This window comes from Bison bison, unplaced genomic scaffold, assembly GCF_000754665.1.
Source record: "Bison bison bison isolate TAMUID 2011002044 unplaced genomic scaffold, Bison_UMD1.0 scf7180017864456, whole genome shotgun sequence".
NCBI classification, from domain to species: domain Eukaryota; kingdom Metazoa; phylum Chordata; class Mammalia; order Artiodactyla; family Bovidae; genus Bison; species Bison bison.
Window position 1 is genome coordinate 27,882,093 of NW_011495018.1, and position 26,122 is coordinate 27,908,214.

Below are 26,122 nucleotides of genomic sequence, written 5' to 3' on the forward strand. Positions count from 1 at the left end.
GGGGGAAGCATAGAGAAAGGAAGTAGAGCAGCTATAAGCACATGTCTTTATATATGGCTGCTTTTCTTTTGAAGATAGTTAGGGATGCCCTTTCTTTAAAACCATGACTGCTTCTCTAGCCAAGACTAGCATGCTGAGCTTCCAACAGGAGAGCCATACCCTCCTTCTCCAAGGCCCACCCGCCTAGGTTCAGAGGTAAGGGTGCTTGCCCCTGCCCTTACTTTGTATCTGCAAGACAGTGTGTGTGTGTGGGGGGGGCGGGTAGAGTCTATAAACTGGTCTCATACTCAGGCCTTTCCCATCAGAGGCCTGGGCAGAGCTGAGGCCAGTATGATCCTCGGGTTTGGCATGGCTTTCAGGCTAGAGCTGGGCCCTGTGTCAATTCTGTGGGTGGCCAGGGCTTGTTCTCCTGCACTTGGGTGGACTATGGTCATTTCCTGTAACTGTTCTAGGGCTTCCACTCACCTCCCTGACCTCAGATTGCAAGGGGCAAACCTAAAACACAATGGTCCCTGCTGGAGGTACAATGTGAAATACATACACACAAAACCCAGGAGAAATGGGTCACTAAAGCTCCCTCCATTCCACCTTGCTGGAGATCTCACTGGCGGTTTAAATACTGCCAAGAAATGCTAAAACCCAGCCTGGGCAAGGGGAAGGCAAAGCCCCCACCTTTGCCAGAGAGCCGCCGGGGCTGAGCGCCCACGCAGATGCTCCGGCTGTCCTCGTCATCCTCGGGGGGCCGGCTCAGGTCATCCCAGGCGCACTTGGCACTGACACCACTCAGGTTGGAGCCGTCTGTCTCGATGCCTTTGTCAACTCGCTCCTGCTTGGAAAGAACCAAAGAGCCAGAGTTCCTTCAGCCAACCAGTGGCCCAAGGTCACCACCCATATTTGCTTGCCCATATTTACTGAGCTTCAATAAGAGCTAAGGGCTTCCTTGGTGGCTCAGCAGTAAGAATCTACCTGCCAATGTGGGAGAGGTGGGCTCGACCCCTCGGTAGGGAAGATACTTTGGAGAAGGAGATGGCAATCCACTCCAGTATTCTTGCCTGGAGAATCCCAGGGACAGAGGAGCCTGGTGGGCTACAGTCCATGGGGTCACAAAGAGCTGGACATGACTTAGGGACCAAGCACGAGCATGAGTAAGAGCTAAGCACGGGACAGGTGTCAGAAGAACAGGATTCCTGACTCTATTCTGCCCTGGTTACTAACGAGTGACAGTCTCTGCCAGCCACTGGGCTCCTCCAGGAGAACCAGGAGTTAGGGGAGCTGGGAAGAATGAAAATCCCAAGGGAAGCTTCTCCTCACTCATTAGACTTCCAGTATAGTGACCTTCACACCTGTTTCAGAGCCCTGACTCTGCCCACCCTGTGCTGGCCTATGGAGCTGACGTAGCAGGGCCAGGAACTACCTCCTGGAGGAAAGGCACAGTCCTTCCTCTGCTGACTGATCACCCGGCCCTGCTCCAGAGGCCAGTGTGGAAGCCAGCCACAGGCGGGAGAGACTGGGACTCAGCTCCACCTCTCCAGCTCCACACCTGCAGTTTCTTCTTCCAACAGCAGAGGGTGTGGTCACACGGTGACGAGCCCCCAGAGAGCAGAAGGGCAGGACTTTCCCTGCAGCATTGCTGACTTGTTTGGCCAACGATTCTGGATGGAGATTCTTTTCCATTTCTTAGACTGAACTGGCGGCCGGGAGGGCGGTGAGCATCTGCAAGCTCCACCAGAGGTCCTGCCTTCGCACAGGCCTTGATATTGTGGAGTCCAAACACTCTCCAAATGGTCTCAAGGAAGAGGTGAACACAAATACCCTGGGATTTCCGGTAAAATACAGTTGTGCTGTTGGGCTTTGGATGAAAGGTCATCTGGGAGGCTCCTGCAACCTCGTTCATAAACAGTCATGTGGGCCAAATAAAGCTCCTGAGTCAGGACCTCAATTAGAATCTGCTCCTCCCTGTCTGGGGACCTTCTCCCCATGGCTCCACAGGCCCATACTGGCCTGCTGCTTGGCTGGGGAGCCTGTTCAGAAAGCACAAGGTAAGCCTACAGAGAGAGTACTTGTTTCTGGACACCGTCAGCAGGTGGCCCTGGCCTGATGCCTCCTTCCCATCAGCCCCCCTCTCCCCATCTCCAGGGCTCCCATCAGCCCAGGCAAAGCTGAGGATTCTGAGTTGACAACAGGGAGTGGCTCTCTGTGCCCTAGGCAGGGGCGTGCAGGTTTGCTCAGGATAGAGTCTATGTTTTTCCTTCTCCACTGGCCACCTTGGGGCCCCTCATCTAAGCAAGAAGCTGAAGACATCTCTTGGCTCAATGAGCTCAGCCCACTTACTTTATGAGTAAACAAGAAAGGGTAAAGATGCCGAGGCATCTGGGGACTTGTTCCCGCACACAACTGGCTAGTGGTAGAGTGTGGAGCAAAGGGCCAGGAGCAGCTCTAAAACAAACCAGCTGCAAGTAGACCCCAGAGACACAAGTGAGCACAGAGCAGCTCCCACTGGGCGCACACCGAGGTGCTTTGCTTGCTTTTAAAGAACACTAGTGCTCTGGGTCCTGCTGGCTGGCCTTAGGGATGCCTGAAGACTAGAAAGGAGAACTGTTCTCGGTATGTAGAGCAAGGACAGGCTGCTTATCCTAGTAGCTTAAAGACTGGGTGCTTTCTTAGCACTTGGCACTTAGGACAGGGGCCAAAGCAACAGCCCACGATGCCCTGTGCTGGATCCCAGTGTGGCTGCAGAACAAGGGCTTAGGGAAACACAGCCATGTGGTTCCAGTTCTTGCATAAGCAGAAGCTACTAGGAAACCAAGTTAAAGGAGAGATAACAGAGGATCCTGGCAGTGATCGAAAAGGTAAATAGGTAAATAGAGGAGCATCATCTGTGAATGAGTAGGCTTCTGCCCGAGAACTCCCAGGTCTGCAGTAATGAGCCCAGGGACCGCAGGCTGCCTGTCTGCCTGCTACCTCTCCCTACCCCCTCCCAGCCTTCCTAAAGAACACCAACTCTTGGCACTAACACAGGCTGCCTGTGGCCTGTGAGATTTCTACAGAGGCATAAAATGTTCAGAGATGGCAATGACTTGCAAAGGGCAAGGGCAAAAGAGAAGGAGGCAGGCACGTGCCAGGCACATTACTGGCTGTCTGCGGTTCCTGTTTCATGAGAAGCTCATAAGAAACAAAGTTATGCTCTACCCGGCTTTCAAAATTCACCTGCATACAAACAGAGTGCTGCTTCTAAAAATCCCAGAGATGACGGGATTTTTACACTGACACCACTGTACAGGTGGGCCACACAGCAAGCGGGAACGGCCGACCTGTGTGTACAAAGACTTTCTTTTATAGATCAAGGGATACCAACCTACCCACGGGAGGAACTCGGTGTCTGACTGCCCAAGATGAAAATGATCTGAAAGAGGGTAGGATCTTTAGACCAATCAGCCCTCATCCCCGCAGCTGGGCTGTGGGGTCACTGTCACCTGTTCCACTGTCTGTCATGGTGCGGCAGTGGCAGTAGGGAGGTTTTCTGAAAGGAAGCCTGTGTTCTTCTAAGAAGGGGAACATGGCAGGATGAATCCTAGACAAGCAATACCCATTATACTGATTTTCTTTCTTGCTGGTGATCCAATTTTTTGGTCAGGTTTATTGATGTATAATTTGCATTCAATAAAATCAATCCTTTTAAAATTCAGGAAAATGTGTTTAGACAATTTTTCCTGGACTGAAATCTCTGCTCCGTTATGTACTCTGCAGAATTCAGAGAACAAGTTACATATCATGCCATATTTCTACTCACTCACAAATACAGCTCCTCTGTTTTCCCAACAGGAAAGCCAGGGTTATGTGGCAGAGGCCTAGGCACAGTGTGCTAGAAACGTTTTCCTCACTCAAGACATACTTGCAAGTGCGGGTCGATCTCAAATATGGTCTCTCCCCTCCGCATGTCAGTTATCAGCCAGGGACCGCCAGCGCTGTGGACAAGGAAAGGGGACAGGATGGTAACTGAGGGGTTGGGGCTGACGGGCTGGGTCTACAGCCTTCCCTGCTCACTGCCCCAGGCCCAGAACACAGGGTACTAGTGGCCAAGGGACAGCCAGGGGTAGTGATCAGGGAGGCCCAGTGTGAAAACCCAGAGTCTGAGCAGTAATGTAAGGGGGAAGGAGGGGCTCCCAATCCCTGACCTGGGGAGCCTGCCCCCACCTCCTGGCGCAGGGGTGCACTCACACGGGTACTGTCCGCAGCAGCTCCAGGATGCCCTGCCCATTCCACTGCTGGGCTGCGTGGAGCTCCTCAGTGCAGACACCAACGATCTGAGACCCAAGGACAAAGATGCCATTGTGTGTTAATGGCCATTCCTCCCACCCATCCGGAAGGTCAGCCACACAGGCTCTCTCAGTGTCCTCAAACCTGGGGGACCACAGGCAGGATCTGTGCTCTGGGGTTGATGTGTCCAAAATAAGATGGTTCCCTTAGAAAGGAACAGCGGCCTGACTAGGAGACAGATGGGTCCACAGGTGGGGCACCAAGGTCTGACCCTTGCCCTGCTGCGATGGCTCAGGTGTCTGGGTGACACAAAGCCATGCCCCAGATGGCAGAAGAGAAAATCAGGGCCCTGCAGACTTAGGATGGGTCCCCAGCCCACGTCTCTGGAAACAGGGGAGGTCCAAGGAGAGGTTCCTACCCAGGCGAGATCACAGGAATTGTAAACAGAGGAGATTCTGAGACCCTTCTAGCTCGGAAAGACAACCAGAGGCTGCCAGCAGCTCGAAGAAAAGCTCCCTTCCTTATCAGGGGCTGAACTTTGAGTAAATCTCAGAGGAAAAAACTAGACCTTCACAGAGACCCACCATGACCACAAGCAGCCTGGTTACAGCTGGGGGAGATGCACGCTCCTCTGGGTAAGGTCCAGTCCAGCCCCAAGCTGCCCGCCAGAGGGGTCCTGGGCCTGTGGCTGTCCAGGTCTTATAAGTTCACAGAAATACCCTCCCCTGCTATCCACTCAGCTATGGCCACCCTCTCCTACCCAAATGGCCCCGCCCCTGCCCCCTCAGCCCATCTCAGCAGATTGAAGCAGACCACCCGAATCCACCTGACAGACCATCAGAGGGACTAGAAAGAGGGAGAAGACCACCCGCCCTCCCATCCTGCCAGGGAAGGCTGGAGCCCATGTCCAACCCGGGCCTCACCTGGAGGAAGGTGACCACCCCAAAGGGTGTCTGCACAGGCTGCATCTGCGGGTCCTCTGTCAGCAGCATGTGCTGAATTCTTGACTCACTGTTGTCCAAAGGACTGTGCCAAGACACGTGGTCGCCACTGCAGAAGGTGTTCTCTGTGGAGAGACGTGAGGGTCCTCAGCGTTTGAGGCCTGGCAGGCAGCCCTGAAGCCCAAGCTGGGGCCTGAGAAGCCTGGGCTGGGAGGCTCCATAGCCTTCCAAGGTGGCCCCAGTGAAGGAGGGGAAGCATTCACTCAGATGAGAGCAAAGAATATGGCTATTTCCCCCAAATCAAATGCATTCCTGCTTGCCAATCCTGCCAGCCTTCAATGGAAAATGACAGGCTGCCAGTGGGGCTGCTCGCTTGGGGGGCCCAACAACTTCTGGAATCTTCACTTCCCCAGCACCTTCACTGGGGGAGTTCAGTGGGAAGGGGCAGCAACGATCAGGTCTGCCAAGAAAGAATGAAGTACAGAAGAATGAAAGAATTCAGCCGGAAGTCCACAGGAAGGCTGGAGGGCTGTGAAAGCCCTTCACCTTGGAAAAACATACTAGGATTTCTGTGCAGCTGCTGTTGCTGCTGCTGCTAAGTCGCATCCGTCGTGTCCAACTGTGCGACCCCACAGACGGAAGCCCACCAGGCTCCTCCGTCCATGGGATTTCCCAGGCAAGACTGCTGGAGTGGGGTGCCATTGCCTTCTCTGTCTGTGCAGCTGAAACTGTTCAAATAGGAATCCCCAACCTCGGAGGGCGAGTTTCCCATAGGCAGAGAGATTCAGGGAACAGCTCCTCAGCAGACGGAGATCTGACCATGCCTCACACACCTCGGCAGAGACATGCAGCCCGGAGGGGCAGCTGCTGCCCTGGAGGACACAGGCTTTGGGCCCAGGCTGCCTAAGAGAAACGTGCAAATACGGCCACCTGACAGTCTCCCTGTTGCCCTTCACACGGGCCCACTGCTTCAAAGAAAGATGCGTGAGGGAGCAGAGCCACAAGGGGAAAATACCCAGATGCTATGAAGTTTCCTATTCCCCTGCCTTTCACCTTGGGTATCCTTCCACAGGTCTGCATTTACCAGACTGAAGGCATCTACAGGTCCTTTTCCATTTCTTCCCACTTCACATTGTTTTGCACATTTCATTCAAAATTATGTATCCTGGAGATCATTCGTATCAACACACAGAAAGTTACCTCATAGTTTCCCCTCAATTATAAATAATTATTTATAAATATAATATTGTATTATATTGGCTTAAGGTACACAACATAATGATTTGCTATATGTATATATTGTTAAATTATTATCACAACAAGCCAATCACCACACAAGATATTTTTTTTTCTTGTGATGAGAACTTTTAGGATCTACTCTCTTCGGAACCTTCACGTATATAACACAGTACTGTTGACCATAGCCACTCTACTGTATATACCTCCATAGAATTTATCTTGTAACTGGAAGTTGTACCTTTTAACTCCCTTTACCCAATTTCACCTACCCGCCCCCCACCCCCCCAGCAACCTCCTCTCTCCTCTGGCAACTATCTGTCTGTTATGTGCATCTATGAGCTTGGTTTTCATTTTTTCTTTTGTTTATTTATTTTTTTAGATTCCACATGTCAATGATATCATATGATACTTATCTTTCTTTTTCTGACTTTGTAAATTAATTGACCACATGTGTGGCTTTATTCCTGGGTTCTTTACCCTGTTCCACTGATTTATGTGTCTGTTTTTAATGTTAATACCATACAGTTTTGGTTACTATAGTTTTATGTACAATAACTATTTCATTTCTTATTCTTATTTTTTAAAATAATCATGAAGTAAGTTTGTATTTTTCATTCTGAAATAGTCAACTACCTCATATTTTATATAACTGTCGTAGTTCATACCAACTACAGTTAGTAGTAGAACTAATGTATAGTGGTTCATTGTGGTCTATTGCTTATGATCTGGGAATCTGCAATTGTCAAGATCTCATCACTTTTCAGTCAACATTTAAAGTAAGGCACAGGGAGAGTCAACTACAAACCCCCCAATTTCCCAATTCCTGCTCAGCCTGCTCCTCCCAGATTTTCTCCCCTTTACAGAAGTATGTGTCTACAAGCAGCATACGTGATCTGCAAGAAAGAAGCAATACGACAGGTAAAAAGACTGGATTAGTAATTAAAAGCTTCCCCCCACAATAAAAGGTCTAGGCCCGATGACTTCAATGTAAATTCTACCAACAGTTAGAGAAGAATTAATACCAATTTTTCATAAACTTTTCCAAAAATCAAACAAAAAAAAAGGTAACACTTCCCAATTCATTCTATAAAGCCCTGATACCAAAACCAAAGGCATTACAAGAAAAGAAAGCCACGGACCAATATCCCTTATGCACGGACACAAAAATCATCAACAAAAATATCAGCAAAATGAATACAACAACATATAAAATGACACAATGACCAAGTGAGATTTATCCCAGAAATACAAAGTTAGTTTAACATAAGACAATCAATGTAATGTAAATACTACGTCAACAGAATACAGATTTTCTGGAAAATCACAGGATTCTCTCCATAGACACAGAAAAAGCATTTATCAAAATGCAATACTTTTTTTTTTTTTTATGACAAATACACTCAAACTAGGAATAGATGAGAACTTCCTCAATCTGTTAAAGGGCACCTACAAAAAATCTACAGCTAACATCATACCTGATGATGAAACACTGAATTATTTCCCTCTAAGATCAACAACAAAACAGAGATACGGGCTCTCACCACTTTTATTCAACATGGTATTAGGGGTTCTGAACTTCCCTGGTAGTCCTGCGGTTAAGAATACCCCTGACAATGCAGGGGACGTGGGTTTGATCCATGCTTTGAAAAGATTCCACATGTTGTGGGGAGCCCTTGAGCCACAACTACTGAAGCCTGTGTGTCTAGAGCCTGTGCTCCACGACGAGAGGAGCCACCACAAGGAGAAGCCTGCACACTGCACCTAGAGGCAGCCCCTGCTCACCACAACTAGAGAAAGCCCGAGCACAGCGGTGAAGACCCAGTGCGGCCAAAAGCAAACAAATACATCAGTAACACTTAAAGAGAATACAATAAAATAGAAAAGAAGGACCAAGAGGGAATCATTCCCTAGGTTCTAAAAAACAAAACAAACAAACAAACAAAAAACCCTATGGTATTAGAGGTTCTAACCAAGGCAATAAGGTAAGAAAAACAAATAAAAAATTGGATAGACCGACAAGGAAATAAAACTACCTCTATCTATAGATGACATGATCTTATAATTGAAATCCTAAGGAATCTACTAAAAAACTATCAGAAAAACACAAGTTCAGCAAGATTTCAGGATATAAGAATAATAAACAGCTAGTGCATATTTCTATACACTAAGAAGAGCAACTTGAAAATGAAATTGATAAAATAATTCCATTCACAACAGAATCAAAAAGAATACAATACTTGGGAATAAATTTAACAAAAGAAATGTAAAATTTGTACTCTGGAAACTATAAAACGACTGCTGCAAGAAAATAGAGAAGACCTACATAGATGGAAATTGCTCATAAACCAGGAGACTTAATGTTGTTAAGATGGCAATATTCCCCAAAGTGATCTACAGATTTAATACAGTCCCTGTTAAAATGCCAAATGCCCCCCCCCTCCGTCTTTTGCAGAAATTCACAACCTGATCTTAAAATTCATTTGAAAATGCAAGGGACACAGAATAACCAAAACAATCTTGAAAAAGATGGACGATTTAATCTTTCTGTTTTCAAAACTTGCTACAAAGCTATAGTCATCAAGACAGTGTGGTACTGGCACAAGAACACCATTTGATCAAGGTAACACAATTTATAGAGTCCAGAAACAAACCCTCAAATTTATGGTCAATTAATTTCTGACAAGATAGTCAAGACAATTCAATACAGGAAAGAATACTCTTTTCTGCAAATAGTGATGGAACAACTGAATATCTACATCCAAGAGAATCAAGCTGGATTCCTTCTCTAAACCATAAATAAAACTTAATTCAAAATGGATCATAAACCTAACTATAATAGAACTACAAAACTCTTAGAAGAAACATAAGAGTAAATCTTCTGTCCTTGAATTAGGCAATGTTCTTAGATAGATACCAAAAGCACACACAAACAAAGAGAAGATAAATTGGACTTCATTAAAATTAAAACCTGTTGTGATTCAAGAAAGTGAAAAGAAATGCAAATGAAAACCACAAGGAAATAATCACTTTACACACATTGATTGATTTAGCCGCTAAGTCGTATCCAACTCTCGTGACCCCATGGACTGTAGCCTGCCAGGTTCCTCTCTCCATGGGATTCTCCAGGCAAGGATACTGGAGTGGGTTGTTCTTTCCTTCTCCAGGGGATCTTCCTGGGTCTCCTACATCGCAGGTAGATTCTTTACCGACTGAGCTATGGGGGAAGCCCTCATACGTACATTAGGATGGCCATTATAAAAATAAAAAAATAAAGCAAACAAAAACCTCAGAAAATAACAAGTATTGGTGAGGATTTGGAAAAATTGGATCCCCTCTGCATTAGTGGTGCTGTGCTGTGTTTAGTCACTTGGTCGTGTCCGACTCTTTCTGACCCCCAAGGATTGTAGCCAGCCAGGCTCCTCTGTCCATGGGGATTCTCCAGGCAAGAATACTGGAGTGGGCTGCCATGCCCTCCTCCAGGGGATCTTCCCATCCCAGGGATTGAACCCAGGTCTCCTGCATTGCAGGCAGATTCTTTACCACCTGAGACACCAGGGAAGCCCAAGAAAACTGGAGTGGGTAGCCTATCCCTTCTCCAGGGTAATTTCCTGACCCAGAAATTGAACGTGTATTCTATTTGTATTCAACCTGTATTTGTCTCCTGTATTGCAGGCAAATTCTTTATCAGCTCAGTTACCAGGAAGCCCATGTAAAATGGTGGAACTGCTTTGGAAAAGTTTGGTGATTCCATGAAATACTAAACATGGGATTACCATATGACCCAACAATGCCACTTGTAGGTACATACCCCAGAGAAATGAAAACATGTCCACACAAGGACTTGTACTTCAGTGTTCACAGCAGCATTATTCATAATAGCCCAAAGGTGGAAACAACCCAAGTGTCCATCAACTAATGAATGAATAAATAAAATGTGGTATATCCACACAATGGAATATTATTTGGCAATACAAAATACTGATGTATTGATACATGCCACAACATGAACAACATAGCAAAAACATGATGCTAAGTGGGAAGCCAGTCACGAAAGGCCATGTGTGATTCCATTTATACATAATGTCCTGAGTAGGCAAATCTACAGATAGACAGATTAGTGGTTGCCTAGGGCTGGGTGACTTCACTTTCACGAATTGGAGAAGGAAATGGCAACCCACTCTAGTATTCTTGCCTGGAGAATCGCAGGGATGGGGGAGTCTGGTGGGCTGCCGTCTATGGGGTCGCACAGAGTCCGACACAACTGAAGCGACTTAGCAGCAGCAGCAGCAGCAGCAGGGCTGGATTGGGTAAGGGGGAATGGGAAGTGACTGGTCTGGGGCTGCTTTTTGGGGTAATGGTCTCACAGCTGTGAACTATAAAATATGTGAATTATATCTCTGTAAAGGTGATTTTTAAGAAGAAGAAAGAAAATGCAGCAGGTAAAAGGGAAGAATCTTGTGGGAGAAGAAAAGTGGAAGAAACAAGGCCCTGGACTGTTACTACCTTCACAGGTAAAGCAGCCTGACCCGGGAGAAACCTGAGTCATAGTCCCCAGACTTCACAGCATTTTATAGTCCACCTATGCAATCACCTACTCCATTTTCATTTTCTACAAACAAGGAAAGGATCCTCAAGATTGCCCAAGGTTGTAGAGCTAGCCAGTGAGGATGGGCACAGTGCAACATCGCCCACACTTCTGAGTCACCCGTAACATCCATCAGGGTTTTCAACTTATCTGTGTACACCCATCCCATTGCCTACCTGTATTTCCCCCCTAAAATTGACTCACTTTTTAAAATCTAACAAACTTACTTTAAAGGAAATGTCATATCACTATACTACATAAGGAAAATAAAAAACCAATTTTGCTTGTCATAAAGTGGAAGATAATTTTGATAACTTCAAAATAATTTAATGAAAAAAGTTAATAATTTATAACTGATACTGCTGCCTATCTAACATTGTTAAAAACTGAAATAAACAAGGGTCAAAGACTGTTAAAGGTTTAAAGAGTCATATCAAACTGACAAACTCAGCAGGACTGAATCAGAACTGAAGAGGGAAGACAGTCCTCACTCGTCACAGTATTGAGTGCTTTGTCCAGTTACCATCTAAAATCTCTTGCTGGCTTTGGCAAACCCTGGCCAACTGGCTAATTTTGCAGGTGGGAAGGCTCTGTCCTATTTGCCTCTGCTGCGTGCATGTTCGTGCTAAGTCACTTTAGTTGTGTCCAACTCTGTGTGACCCTATGGACTGTAGCCCACCAGGCTCCACTGTCCATGGCATTCTCCAGGCAAGAATACTGGAGTGGGTAGCTATTCTCTTCTCCAGGGGGGTCTTCCCTACCCAGGGATCAAACCTGTGTCTCTTACATCTAACCTGCATTGGCGGGCATGTTCTTTACCACTAAGTGCCACCAGGGAAGCCTATTTGCCTCTGTGACCCTGGGCAACTTGCCCAATCACAGTCTCTAAGCCCTTCCACATCTGTAAGTAGGAAATAGTGTGCCTACTCAGTGCGTGTTCCACTGGAGCATGTTATTACTCCTGTACTGGAATACTGCTACTTCCATCTCGGTCAAAGTCCCTTTATCAAATAGCACGACAGGCCACAGAACCTGTAGCTAACAGCAACTGCCAGTAGGTGGCACCATTGCTCCTGGATTAAGGAAGAGTGGCCAGTTCCCTCCAGCGCCCCACCTCTAAGCAGACTTTGGCTGGAAACAGGGAAGAGGCTACAGAGGTTTGGAATTACGACCTTTATTAACCAGAATTAACATCAATTTAAAAATACATGCTTTACAAAGCTACACTGTTTAAATGAAATACGAATAATGAAAAGCAACTCTGTACAGACAGTTTGGGAAGGGGTTGACTTTAGTCAGCTGGGAGACAGACCCGGGTTGCTGTTCCAGAACCAACACACCAACCTGCGTGATCCGGAGTGAGACAGTCTTAACTACCCACAGAAAGGTTTAGAGAGCACGTAGTTAACAACCTCCCAGACCTGCCTGCTGGGTGAACCAGACTTCTGAGCTCTGCTCTGGCCAAGAAACGGTCTTTCTTAACAATGAAAGAGCCTTGGTCACAGTTTTCAAGCCTGGGACAAAGCCACAATGGGCTCATTCTTGAGTCCAGCCTGGTCTTTATGCCCCGGATGCTCAGCCCCATTCTGTGCGGAGCCAGCATGGCCTCTGCTCTCAGGCCCAGCGCCCACCCTGGGAAGGCCTCAGCCCCATCAGAGGGGTTTTGAAATGCTAATACTGCCTCGGTTGGAGGCCCAGCTGTTCAGCCCAGTGGTTAGAGGAGCTCGCTCCCTCTCCCTTCCTTTCTTTGGTCCCCTCAAGTGTTCTTACCCAGACATCCCTGGGAACCCCACCCAAACTGCACAGCAGAGGGGCTGCCAGGAGGTGTGAAGGTGGGCAATTCCAGGTGAGGCCTGGAGGCCACTTCACATTCCCTCCCTCTTCCTCTCCACCTCCCAGTACCAGGTTGCAGTACCATTCCGCTGCTGCAGCCTGTTTGGAAAATTTACACCACTTCAGGGTGGCATAGGATCCAAAACATACTCGCTTCAGTTCTGCCCCTTGCTCAGTTTAAAGAAAGCTTTCATCACTGGATGTCTCTCCCCAGTAACAAACAACTCCCTGGCAAGAACTCTCAAGAGGTTGGGGCAGGGGGGGCGGTGCGTATGGCTGTGCAGATTCTAACTGACCCCTTGAATTGGCTGTCACCCTACCCTACCTCGCGAACATCCAGCTTTAGTCATGGTGGTTTGAAGTTGGACTGTGCTAGATAGAAGAAGTTAGCAAAATCTAGGGAAATGGATTGCAGAAGAAAACAGCTATTGTTTGCAAAATAATGAGAGCTGCCTTTGAAACACTAAGAAACAAATGCATTCTTCAAGAGTTCTTAAGAGTGGGATCTGTTTCCATTCTGTGTAGAAGTATAGGAGGAGCCCCCCGCCTCCCCCACCCCCCATCTCAGTGGTCAGACTCCATAAGCTTGGTCTGAGGAGAACGGGTTAATGTTGTCTCCTGGAGCCTCAAAGACAGGGTTTCTCATGGCGGATGCCAGAAGTACTCATGCTTGCGGATGGTTACCTGCGCTCCAGACATGAAGAGCAAAGGCAGGAAACCCAGCTGAACTGGGGCAGGTGTCAAAGGGGTGGCAGGTCTGCAAGAGGTGTTTCAGGGAGTGGAGGAAAACAAAAGGCAGCCCAAAGCAGGCTGGTAGACTGGAGTCTGTCAACTTTAGGGTCAAGCTCTGAACAATGGGGTTGTGGTCATCATCTTTCCATCCCTCTCATCTTCTTGGTACTCACAAATCACTTTCACGATGAAGCCTTCCATGCTTCCCAAATGAAGACATAGAGCTGGTTCCTAGGACAGCTAAGCAGTTCTTCCCTGAAATGCCAGATGTTCCAACACAGATGGCTGAGCGGGAAGGTCAGGTGGCCTCCCCTGTCTCAGAAAGTCCCAGGATCAAACCAACATTCCAGGTGGGGAGAATCTGGCAATGGCCTCACCCTCTCTCCTTCCTGAGAAGGCCCACTGTGGGCTGCTGGAGCTGGGCCCAGAGAAGGCCTCCTCTGTGGTTGGAAGAGAGACCCTTCAAGTCAACTGAAGGCCCATGAACTGCAATACATTAAATGGGCAGAAACACAAGTCTGCACAGGCCTGAGCAGCCTCCAGATGCCCCAGCAGGAGGAGGAGACAGCCTGGAGGTTTTACTGAATGACCCAGGCCTAGCCGAGGTGGTGGAGGGGGTGAAGTTCAAAGTCAGCCCTGTCGGCCTCTGCCCAGCCCAGATACTCCTAACTGAAGCCACTTAGTCTGCCCACTGCCCCGCTGGATCTCCATGTAATCCTGTCCTAATTTCTAAGCCCTGGTGCTTTCTCCTTGCTTGTTCTAAGCCAAGCTGTAGGGAAAGAAGTGGGGTTGTATATTGCCTCATCTATTTGTGTCATGGTAGATTTCTAGAAATGAGGAGCCTCCAACATTTTCTGAGGTCACAGCATGTAGGACAGCTTGGTATCACTGCCACAGATTACATTTCTGGAGCCCTTAACACACCTATGAGATGTTGTGCTCATTCTGGGGAGGGGGCACCCCAGGCATCAAGCAGAGGGCACTGCCCTCACTGTTCTAGCACCCTCAGACCCAGAGCCTCCTGCGGTCCTCCCCTACATCCATGTGAAAGCACCCGCCGAAGGAAGGGAACAGACCTTCTTGCTGGGAAAGATCAGCGCTCACCTTTTCCTGGCAACGGCAACTCTCCTTCCTCCAGGGAGCCAAATAAAGTCATGAGTGGACACTTCTCTGCCCCCTGCCCAGACTCCCCAGCTCCAAGCCAGAGCTGAGTGCAGTTCGGAGCCCTGCAGCACTGGTGAGACCTAGCCTACCCTAGGGAGTCTGGATGGCAGCTGAGAACAATATGTATGTGTATCACATAGGAGCAAAAAACTGACTGTGTCCTGGGAAATTCCCCTTTAACACTTGAGTACTGTAAGCAGACAGTATGAGGGGGACACGGGAGTTTAGAAGCTTCGATTGGTATGGAACAACAGAATCTGGCACCCCTGCCCTTCTGCGCACACATGCACAGCAGACTGTAGGAAGGAGATTCCAGGAGCGGGATTGCACAATCGCCCTGCTGCAGCGCTTCAAATCACACTCCTCCAAAGAAAGGCCGAGACAGGATTCTTTCTTTAAGAAAGAAGGAAATAACCACAAAACAAACAAACAGTGTGTGGAGGCGGGAGAGAGACAGATTGCCTGTACGTGTGTTAACGGGCTTTCGTGGCCAGCAGGCAAAGTTCTTCATAGCTGGGTGGATGGTGTCAAGCTTTTCCAACCTGATCAAGGGGTGGAAGCAAGAATTCAACCCCTCTCCCACCTTTTAGAACTCCTGAAGGCAGTTTCTCTAGACTGGAAAAGTGAATCTGAGTGTTTGGTTAGAGAGAGTCCTTCAACTAGTTCTGTGTGACATTAATCTGGCTCAATGTGGCTGCAAGACACTGCTGGGGAAGTGGGCGTGCCATACCACTTGATTAAGTCAGGAAGAGCAAGAGGAGACGTGCTTGTTCTTACAAAACTGAAGGGGAAAGCAAAGGATATTTCTTCTAGGTTTCGTCCAGAATCAAAGGAATTGCCAAGGATTGGAAAGCCAGTCCAAGGAGACTCAAAATTGTTTCCCTATGTATTTTCTCAACAACCTCTGGCTCTCCACCTTCTTCCCTCTTCCTCAAAGACACAGATACAAAGGCAAACGGTGCAGGGGAAGGGAGACCCCTTTCATAACAGAGAAACTCAGCAAAATCAGTGCAGGAGGGGGCTGGCAGGCTGCCAGTGGCCCCCAGGGTCCTCCCCCAAAAGTGAGTCTCAGGACGGGCTCTCTATCTGGTAGTGGGAATAACCCCAGAGGCCGACGACAGATCCCGGACACTCCATGTCCACACACACAGGGTCCCAGTGCGACACCCTCATTCTCCCCGTGTGGATGGTGAGGCCCTTGACTGCAGTGGGAGCTCGTAGGGGTCTATCTGCCACAGGTAGCAGCTGTCACTAGTCAAATCCTGTTCCTCCACCCACCATGGCCATACCCTCCTGTAAGGAATTCAGGGCCTTCCAGAAAGCCCTGAGTCCTAAACTGGCAGATGCTTTTACTTCTCTCTTAAAGCAGCTCCATGTGTTTAGACATCTGTCAGAATGTAAAGGCGGAGTCTTCTGCCCAGAGGCTAGTAACTGGGCAAAACCTGTCCGTGCTCCTCTCACTCTCCTGAACTGGCAGAGGACTCGCCACCTACACGCAGAGCAGATTCCAAGCTCCTTTGTTCCAAAAGCCAAAATAACAAAAAAGATTTTAAACTTGCAACCCCTACATACATTTCAACCCCTCAAAATGCCAAGAGATGTTTTAAAGTTTTAAAATCAAGTGCATGCTTCTACTCCTTCTGCCTCTTTCCTAAAGAGACTAGTATTTAAATCCACAGGAAAATCCATTTAGTTGCTAATGCTTCCATGGTGGCTCAGTGGTAAAGAATCCTCCTGCCAATGCTGGAGACGCAGGTTCAATCCCTGGGTCGGAAAGGTCCTCTAGAGAAGGAAGTGGCAACCCACTCCAGTATTCCTGTCGGGGAAATCCGATGGACAAAGGAGACTGGCGGGCTATAGTCCATGGGGTCACAAAAGAGTCGGACACAACTTAGCAACTAAACAACAAATATGTAAACTAGCATAGTCACTGTAGAGGGCCACATGGCAGAAACTATTAATAAAGATACATTCCCTTTGACTCAATCATCCTACTTCTTAGCATCTACCCTACAGCAGAACACGTGCCCAAGGAGGAGTGAACAAGGATGGTTGCAGCATTGGTGCATTGTTTGTGATCATGGAAAAAGTGAAACAGCCTGAATGTGCATCACTAAGAAAATGGTTAAATGATGGCCTAAACATGCTACCAAATCATAGGCAACAGTAAAAAGGAAAAAAATAGATAAACATAATTGACATGGAAAGATCTGCAAGACATACTGTTAATTGAAAAATCTATCTGTGAAGAACAGTATCATTTCACTTACATTAAAGAAGGAAAAAAAAAAGTAAACCCATCTCATTTCTTTAGGTACCTAGAAGAAGGTGAATACACAGAAAAAAAAAAGTGTCTAGATGGTCATACAGATAAACGACTTTTTTTAGGGAGGGGCCTGAGATTGGGTTGTGTGGTTAAGGAGGGCTTTATCTGTAGAATCTGAATTTTTAGCCTCAAAAAATGTACTTACATATTATTAATACACTTAAAAAAATAAAATCAGAAAGAACTCCTCCTTGATACCTCAGACATGCCTCAGGAACTCTGTGTGCAGTGACACAGATCTGGCCCAGCCAGGAAGCTAGGGGGCCACCCTTGGCTCACATCTAACATGTCATCAGTGGAACTTTCACCATCTAAGCTTTTAATTTCTTAAACAAATGCTTCACCTTCTAAATTAACCAGACTGATGATGCTGGTCCTGTTGCCACAGATTTCAAACTTTTCCTGTTACTTTATTTTTCTTCTCTTGGTGGTTATGGTCAGTTACATAAAAACAATCCCCTTTCTCTCCCTTGCAACTTTTGTTCTTAGTCCTATTTCTGTACACTGGTTCTTACCCGCACTTCTAGCATTCTTACTGCTTTACAGCTCAGGGTTAACATTGCTCTTAAGAAGTCTAAAATCTTAGGATATTATTTTAAATTTCTATTAATAGGCTGTTTTTATGCTCTTTGAGATACAAGATCTCTGGGGACAAGGGCAAGATCTGTTAAGTGATTTTGTTCATGATACTTTGACAATCAACATTTGCTATTTGATCATTTTAAGAATAAAGTCAGCTGTTCTCTACAAAAAAAAAAAAGAAAAAAGGTCTAAAATCTAAGATCTGTATACACAGCTATAGACCAGCCACCTGACAAGCCCAGGTGAAGACGACCACACATACCTGCTATTCACATTTGTTAGGATAAACAGAGGAGAAGCACTCTCACTATGGAACAAAGCTGCATTCGTATCTCTGAGTCAAAGAACTTTAGCACAGACCTCATTCTGCCTAAATTCCAGAGGAAGGGCATTTTGCTCCTTTGCAGAAGTCTGGAAGCCTGGAGGGACACTCTAAGGTACTTCTTTGCTTTGTTGTCATTTTGCACTTGCTTTGGGAGTGGAGAGAGGTGTACCGTTGGCACGCACAGGCTAGGAAGGTGCAGATAAAACAACCATCTCTGTTTTTCCTTCAGCAAAGAGGATGGTGAAGACAGGATGTGGCTCCAGTTCCTTTCAGGGGAAGAACCTGGTTCTGCCCAGGCTTTATGTACATAAAGTGTTTGGTTTCCAACGAATATGAAGAGAGAAACCTTCTGGAACCAGGTAAGAAGTTACATAGGTGAGAAAAGCAAGTCTTCTCTCAAGTGCCATCCTCATTTAAGAAAACATATCTGCCCTCATCCCAGCTATGAGTTCAGATGTAAGCAAGGTGGAACCATTCAATGGCAGGCCTGGGGTGGAGCTCAGGCTTCATTCACCCTAGTACTCTCAGGAAGAAGTCATTCCTGAGTGAGTCACCAGATGCAGTCAGGCGGCAGGGGAAACTGGTGAATCAATCAAACCAAAACGAGTGAACTTCAACCCTTCTCCCAACCACCAACCACACTGAAACAGGAGAAAGGAAAGCATTTCGGTACAGCGGTGACCTGAGTATTAGAGAACGTAATTTTCAAGGAGTTCTTTCTTACTAAATCTGCTAAGACTTGGCCAGCCCATCGTACAGCTTTGTACTTCAAATCTCTCCAAATTACATTAAAATATTTCATATGTTTTTTTGCGACTCCTGGTCTGAAACTTAGGCTTAGAAACAAACCAAACAACTTGTCAAGGTGAATTTTCAACCAAAGTAGAGAAAATAATACAATAAATTCCCAAATATCACTTAGCTATACTAATTATCAACTCTCATGGGCAGTTCTAAATCATCTATAACCACTCCCCCCAGCCTCCACCCTAACCTCATATGATTACTTTGAAGTAAATCTCAGATATTATATCAATTCACCCATGAATATCTTAGTTTTGATCTCTAAATGGTAAGGACACTTTTAAAAGCATAACCACAATTACAGGCATCAAACCTAAAAAATTTGACAGTAGTTTCTGATTATCACATATCAAAGTTATTGTTCAAATTGATCTTCCATAAATGTCTTTGACAGTTGGTTTGATCAAATTACTATTCAAACAAGGACCATACAGTGTATTTAGACGTGCTGTGCTGTGCTTAGTCACTCAGTCGTGTCTGACTCTTTGTGACCCTATGGACTGTAGCCCACCAGGTTCCTCTCTGTCCATGAGGATTCTCCAGGCAAGAATACTGGAGTGGGTTGCCATGCCCTCCTCCAGTTGCCATGCCCTCCTCCTCTTCCCAACCCAGGAATCTAACCCATTAGATGGTTTACTTTTTAAGCCTTCTAATCTCAAAGTTTGTTTTTTTTTTCTCCTTGTTGAAGGAAACAGGTTTTTTGTCCAGTAGAATTTCCCAGTCAGAATTTTGCTGTTTGCATCCCCATGGTGTTATTCAGCATGCTGCTCTGTCCCTTGATGTTTCTTGTAAACACCAAAGCTTAGAGCTAGACTGTGATGTTAGCAGACAATGATGATGCTAGCTAGATCTAGTATTTCATTGGAAGGTTGCAAACACGATTCTATCATTCTTTATAGCTTTTTTAGCTGGAAATCATCTCTAAAGTTATCTTGAGGTAATTTTTACAGGAAAGGCAGATCAAATGTGTGGCTCTTTTCCTTTATTTGCTAGTTTTCAGAATGATAAATGGTCATATCTTCTAAAAAGATGATCAAATGAGGTTCTTCTGGTTTGATTGCCTTTTCTTAAAAATTTATTTTACTGAAGTTGGTTGATTTACAATGTTATGTTAATTTCTGCTGTACAGCAAGCTGATTCAGTTATACATATATGTATATATATCGAATATAGATTATATATATACCTACATAAATATATTGACACTGATATATTCAAGATCAGAGGTGTTGAATATAGCTTCTATGCTATACAGCAGGACCTTGTTTATTTACGTTTTTAAGTATTACTATGAACACAGATTTTTTTAAAAGATTTTCTTTTGGCTGTGCTTGGTCTTCATTGCTGCGCAGGCTTTTCTCTAGTTGGATATGTTGTGAATTTCGTTTGCTACATTTTGCTTTGAATTTTTAGGTCAACTTTAAGGAAGTCCCCATGATTCCCCACCACCAGGTGTTCATATCCTGTATTCTCTCCCTTTGAGTGTGGGCAAGACCTGCAACCTGTTGGTTTCCAAGAGAATATGAAAGTGAAGGGATTTTACACATTATTAAGATCTCTAATCATTTGATTTTTAAATTTTTTTCTTGTACTAAAATACACATAAAATAAAATTTACCATCTGAACAATCTAAGTGAACAATTCAATATTATTATGTACATCCACCTTGTTGTGCAAACAATCTCCAAAACTCTTTTCTTGCAAAACTGAAACTTCGTACCCATTAAACAACAACTCCCAATTCTCCACTCTCTCCTGCTCCTGGCAATCACCAGTCTACTTTTTGTCTCTGTGAAGCTGGCTACTCCAGGTACCACATGTAAATGGAACCATCCAATATTTGTCCTTTTGTGACAGGCTTAGTTCACTTAGAATAATGTCCTCAAGGTTCACTCATGTTGTAGAAAGCATCACAATTCCCTTCCTTTTTAAGGCTGTATGTATGCACTACATCTTATCCATCCATTCTTCTGTTGACGGGCACTGGGTTGCTTCTCCTTTTTGGCTCTTGTGAATAATGCTGCTATGAACATGGGTGTATGAGTAACTCTTGGAGACTCTGCTTTTCAATTCTTTTGGATATATACCTGGAAGTGGAATTACTTAACCATACAGTAATTCTATGTTTAATGTTTCGAGAAACCTCTGTGCTATTTTCCACAGTGGCTGTACCATTTTACATTCATACCAGTGGTGCATGAGGTTTCCAGTTTCTCCACATCCTTGTCAACACATTATTTTCTGGTGTTTTCTTTTTCTTTTTTTTTTTTAACAGTAGCCATCCTAATGGATATGAGGCCCAAACAAATGATTCTGAGTTAATTATAGGGGAGATAATTTTTGGTGTACTTGACTGAATTAGGTGAAAACTTAAAAAAAAAAAAAAGGACTGTTGAGATACACACACACACACACACACCAGAGACTGCACTGCTGGCTTTGAAGAAGCAAGCTGCATTGAATCCTACAGCCATAAGGAAAGGAATTCTGCCAACAACCTGAGGGAACTTGGAAGCAATCTCTCCCCAGTATAGCCTCCAAATAAGGATGCAGCCTGCAGCCATTTCCATATCAGCCTTGTGAGACCCTAAGCCGAGGACCTGTCAAAGCTAGGTCTAGACCACTAACCCAAAGAAACTAATAATAAACATGTGTTGTTTTAAGTCATTAACTTTGTGAAAATCAGTTTTATAGCACAGAAAACCAACACAGGAAAAATGTTCATTTTGGGTTTTGTTTTATAATTTTTTTCAGAAGACAGACACCTTTCATTTTTCAATATTAGGTAGTAATGTCATTTTCTCCATTACTGATATGCATTAACAATCTTTAAACAAAGCAAACAAGACAATCTTCTTATCTAGAAATCTTCACTGTATTATTACACTTTCTTACTCAAATTTCCTCAATGCTTTTGTAGAATATAATGAGGACCAACAGCAAGGAGATCAAACCAGTCAATCCTGAAGGAAATCAGTCCTGAGTATTCATTGGAAGAACTGATGTTGAAGCTGAAGCTCCAATACTTGGGCCACCTGATGCAAAGAAGTGACTCATTGGAAAAGACCTTGATGCTGGGAAAGATAGAAGGCAGGAGGAAAAGGGGACGACAGAGGATAAGATGGTTGGATGGCATCACCAACTTGATGGACACGAGTTTGAGCACGCTCCAGGAGTTGGTGATGGACATGGAAGCCTGGCATGCTGCAGTCCATGGGGTCGCAAAAAGGACATGACTGAGTGACTCAACTGAACTGAACTGAATGAGGATCAAATACATCTGGTTATAAACTACCAAATTTATACAATGCGAAATATAGATCAATCACATTCTATCTTATAAGGAGTATTTTGGTAATATTATAGGCTTTTTTGTTTGCTTTGTAATTAAATAAAATTTACATCACTCCAAAGTCAAAAACCTAAAAACAAAGTCTATTTAGAGAAATCTGGCTTCCTCTACATTCTGTTCCTTTTTTCATAGATCATCATTTAAAAAATAATAGTTTATCCTTCCACTTAAAACATATAAAGAAAAACATGTTTTCTTATATAAATAACTTACTATACATATTTTTCTCCACATTTCTTTTTTTTTTTTTTAAGATTGCAGCGGCTGTAGTTTTATTTTGGTCACAACATTACCATATATTTGATTCTATATCCCTGAATATTCAACAACTTTTAGGCTATGTGAAAAAGAAATTTCTTTGCTTTGACACATTTGCCTGCCATTCTGAGTAACAACTCTGAGGCCAGTGCCTGGCCTTCTGCATGAGGCAGTTCCACTGCTTATCCTCAAGAGTGTTATCCTTATTACCACCAAATCTTTTATTGCACAGATAGAATGATGAGCATACATATTCTTAAACATAACTCCTTAATATATATTGAAATATCTGAAACAGTTGGACTTATACATTTTAAGAGACATCTTGCTAACACAGTGTATTCTACTTACATAACCAAGATAATAAATCTATAAACCATGCTGTATGAATTACAAGTACCTGTACTTTACCCTATGGTAAACTGACTGCATTGGTAGTCCCAATTAACATATGCATTTTATCTGTAAAACTTGGTAGACCCTTCACTCTCTGACTCTAGGCTTGGCCAGGGGCTTACACTGGCCCAGGGGACAGCAGCAAATGGAAGCAGAGGCATGACAAAGCATGCACAAATTTCCTTGTCTTCCCATGGACCCCCCACTACTGCTGTGAGAAGATGCCTGCACTAGTTATGACAAATATGTAACGTTTCAAACATGTAAAAAAAAATGCTTTAATTAGTAGCCATTTGTAAATATCTTTTCCTATTTTTGCATCTGTGTCTTGGATTCTTAGAAGTGAAACTGCTACAGCAAAGGTAAGTAGATAAGCATTTTGCTAGACAGTGATATGTTCTCTTTCACCGAGAGAGCACCATTTTGCATCCCACCATGAATGCCTGAAAGTGCCTGCCTCCTCACAATTTGGCAACAGGTTATGTGATCAAATGTGGATTTCTGCCAATCTGACAAGTGGGAAGTGGTACCTCAGGGTGGTTTAACTTTAATTTGTGTTTTTCTTATTATGAAGTGAACATCTTTCTTTTCACGTGTTTATGGGCCATTTGCTTGAAACATCAACTTTTAAGCCAGAGAGCTTTCTGGTGGGCCTCATCTCCAGCAACCCAAAAAGAGATAAATTAATAAAACACTGACTTCTCTTGGCTCTGTCACCAGCCACCACAGCGTAAGGTTCAAGCAACACTCAGCATTCATCAGTTTTCCTCTACCGAATCATGGAGACAAAGAGTTGGCCCAAATGTATTTTGTTTACCCTCGTGTCCAAGGCAAAAACAGGGCATCAAGTGAGGAGTCTCTGCGTAATCATACTTTATTTTCCGATACATTTTCCTTTGTTGAGCAACCTTAAAGAAGTCACTTAACTTCTCTGCATCCCTTTCCTTATGTATCAAAACATGATACGGTCTACCTTGCAGGGTAGTTTTTACAACCAAATAAAAGAATTAACATAAGTAAGAATTGTCTTGAGATGAAAGTATGGTACAAATTAAGGAACTGTTACACATTTGAACTGTTACACATCTGAGTCATCTTCCCTGGTGGCCCAGATGGTAAAGCACCTGCCTACAATGCAGGAGACCTGGGTTCAATCCCTGGGTCGGGATGATCTCCTGGAGAAGGAAATGGCAACCCACTCCAGTATTCTTGCCTGGAAAACCCATGGACAGAGAAGCCTCATAGGCTACAGTCCATGGGGTCACAAAGGGTCAGACACGATTGAGTGACTTCATTTTCACTTTCTACGCGTTTGAAAGAGTCTACCACTGGAAAACACGGCCATCGTTGACAAGAAAAAGAATGAAGGTGGAAGGGCATAGTGGGAGGTGAGACCCTCAGAGTCCATCCACTGTGGCAGAGCAGACAACTTCCTCAGGAGCCAAGATTCTAATTTTCACCTTAGGAAATGAAGCCTCCTCTTCCTTAGCTTATATCAAGAAACACAGCCACAGTACATATGGGTGTTCTCAGAGACTGCCCAGCAGGGTCAGATCAAGAAGGGCCTGGGACAAAAGCATGAAGAAGTGGGGAGGCAGGCTGTTTGCAGGAAGCCAGACCAGAGCACAGCAGAACCGGCTGGAAGCTGGATTAGAAGGAAACAAGTATGTCTTAAGTGGCCTTTGGGTTTAGTGGTTTGAGCCCCCAGATAACCAACCCCACATGCAGCACTTAAAACCTCTCTACTTAAAGCCAGACTTGACTAGAACAACTTCAAAGATGGAAGGTCTACTGCCTCCTTAGAAAATGCTTCCACATCTCAAAGAATAGTCAACAGCTTTCTAATCCTTTCTGGATAATAAGAAAAGTCAAATCCCTCTTCCATATGGCAAGACCTCAGATATTTTTAAAACACCTGTGTGGGTCATAGTTCACCACTCTCCACACCTCATCCCAAAGTCTTCTCTTCTTCAAAGTAAAATGTTTCCAGTTTCCTCACTTTTTAAGCCATTCCTCACAAACCACAGTTTAGAGAACTTCTGTCAGCCTGAGAACCACTACTCTGGGTACATCGAGTTGTCGATGTCCCCTGGGTGCATGTGGCACCCAGGAAGTTCTACCATGTTGGAGATGGAACATGAAACAGAAACTTAGTTCTGGGTACAGGTATAAAGACCAGACCTCCAGCTATTCATGTGTCTGCCCAAGCACTTCCAAAGTTCCCTACCCCTCAGACACAGGAAGGAGGTTGGGGATAATCAATTTTGTGTGATCTGGTTATTGGCAGAGGCTGCAAATTATGAGTGGTAACAGCTTGGTACTTAGACCAGACTTCTTGTCAGGACATTTCTTCCTGGTTGAAGTGGTGGAACAGGGACTAAGTCATGAGGGTAAGCTTGGAAGTGCATTTAGCTCGGCTTTCTGAGAGCCATGGAGTTGGCTTAGCTCACATGCCCCAGTGTCGCAGAACTCTTTAACTTTAGAATCAAGGCAGCCTTGAAGTTACCAAAAATGGGAAGACTCCTGTGACTCACTTTGGGGACTTCGGAAGCTACTTTCTCAGTGCCTGGGCTGCCAACTGACCATAACTACAGATGAGAGAACACAAGGTAGTGATGGCCAGGGGCCACCCAGCCTTACGGAATCATCTTCACGGAGGACAGCCGTTCACACGTACCAAACCACAAAATGTGCAGATCTGTGTCCCAGAAATTCCACTCTAGAAATTTCTTCTGGGTGCCAAGGACCCAAGATGTCTGCCTCCAGCCAGAGTTCACATGGATGAACACTCCACTGTGTCCACTACCAGCTTTTGTGACCCCAGGACCCCTTAGCTCCCCAGGAGGCCCTCCAAAACCAGCAGGAAATAATCAAGTTCATCAGTATCAAGAATCAACATCCAAATGTGTCAACAGCTTCTACTACTGATGTTATCCTTTCCAGAGCACAAGTCCAAATTCCTCCAGGACAGGACTTGAAGGAACTCTGAAATTCCCAAAAAGCCCCTCTGGAGAACTTTGGTGTTTGGAAGAACCAGTTCCAAGTAGTGGGAAGCACAGGCAAAACCAGACTAGACATGCAGCAAAAGCAGCCATTTTACCAACTCTGAAAGGGCCCCCTTATTTTATCTTCTCATCTCACTTGTTCAAAAAAATTCTCTGCTGCTGACGATGTTGGGTCTGATACACTCCTCTGTCCTGCCTCTGCTGTTGCTACTGCTGCTAAATCTCTACAGTCATGTCCGACTCTGTGCGACCCCATAGACAGCAGCCCACCAGGCTCCCCTGTCCCTGGGATTCTCCAGGCAAGAACACTGGAGTGAGTTGC

General features: G+C 45.1%; 1 protein-coding gene across 1 annotated transcript in view; it reads right to left on the minus strand.

The window, feature by feature from the left end:
* SUFU (suppressor of fused homolog (Drosophila)) overlaps positions 1-26,122 on the minus strand; it is a gene marked incomplete at its 5' end in the record, with an annotated part of 104,783 nt that overhangs the window by 30,592 nt on the left and 48,069 nt on the right. The window contains 4 exons of the mRNA XM_010859600.1: positions 673-826; positions 3,893-3,965; positions 4,219-4,304; positions 5,181-5,323. Of these exons, the coding sequence (XP_010857902.1) occupies positions 673-826; positions 3,893-3,965; positions 4,219-4,304; positions 5,181-5,323 (456 nt within the window). The remainder of the gene's footprint in view (positions 1-672; positions 827-3,892; positions 3,966-4,218; positions 4,305-5,180; positions 5,324-26,122) is intronic.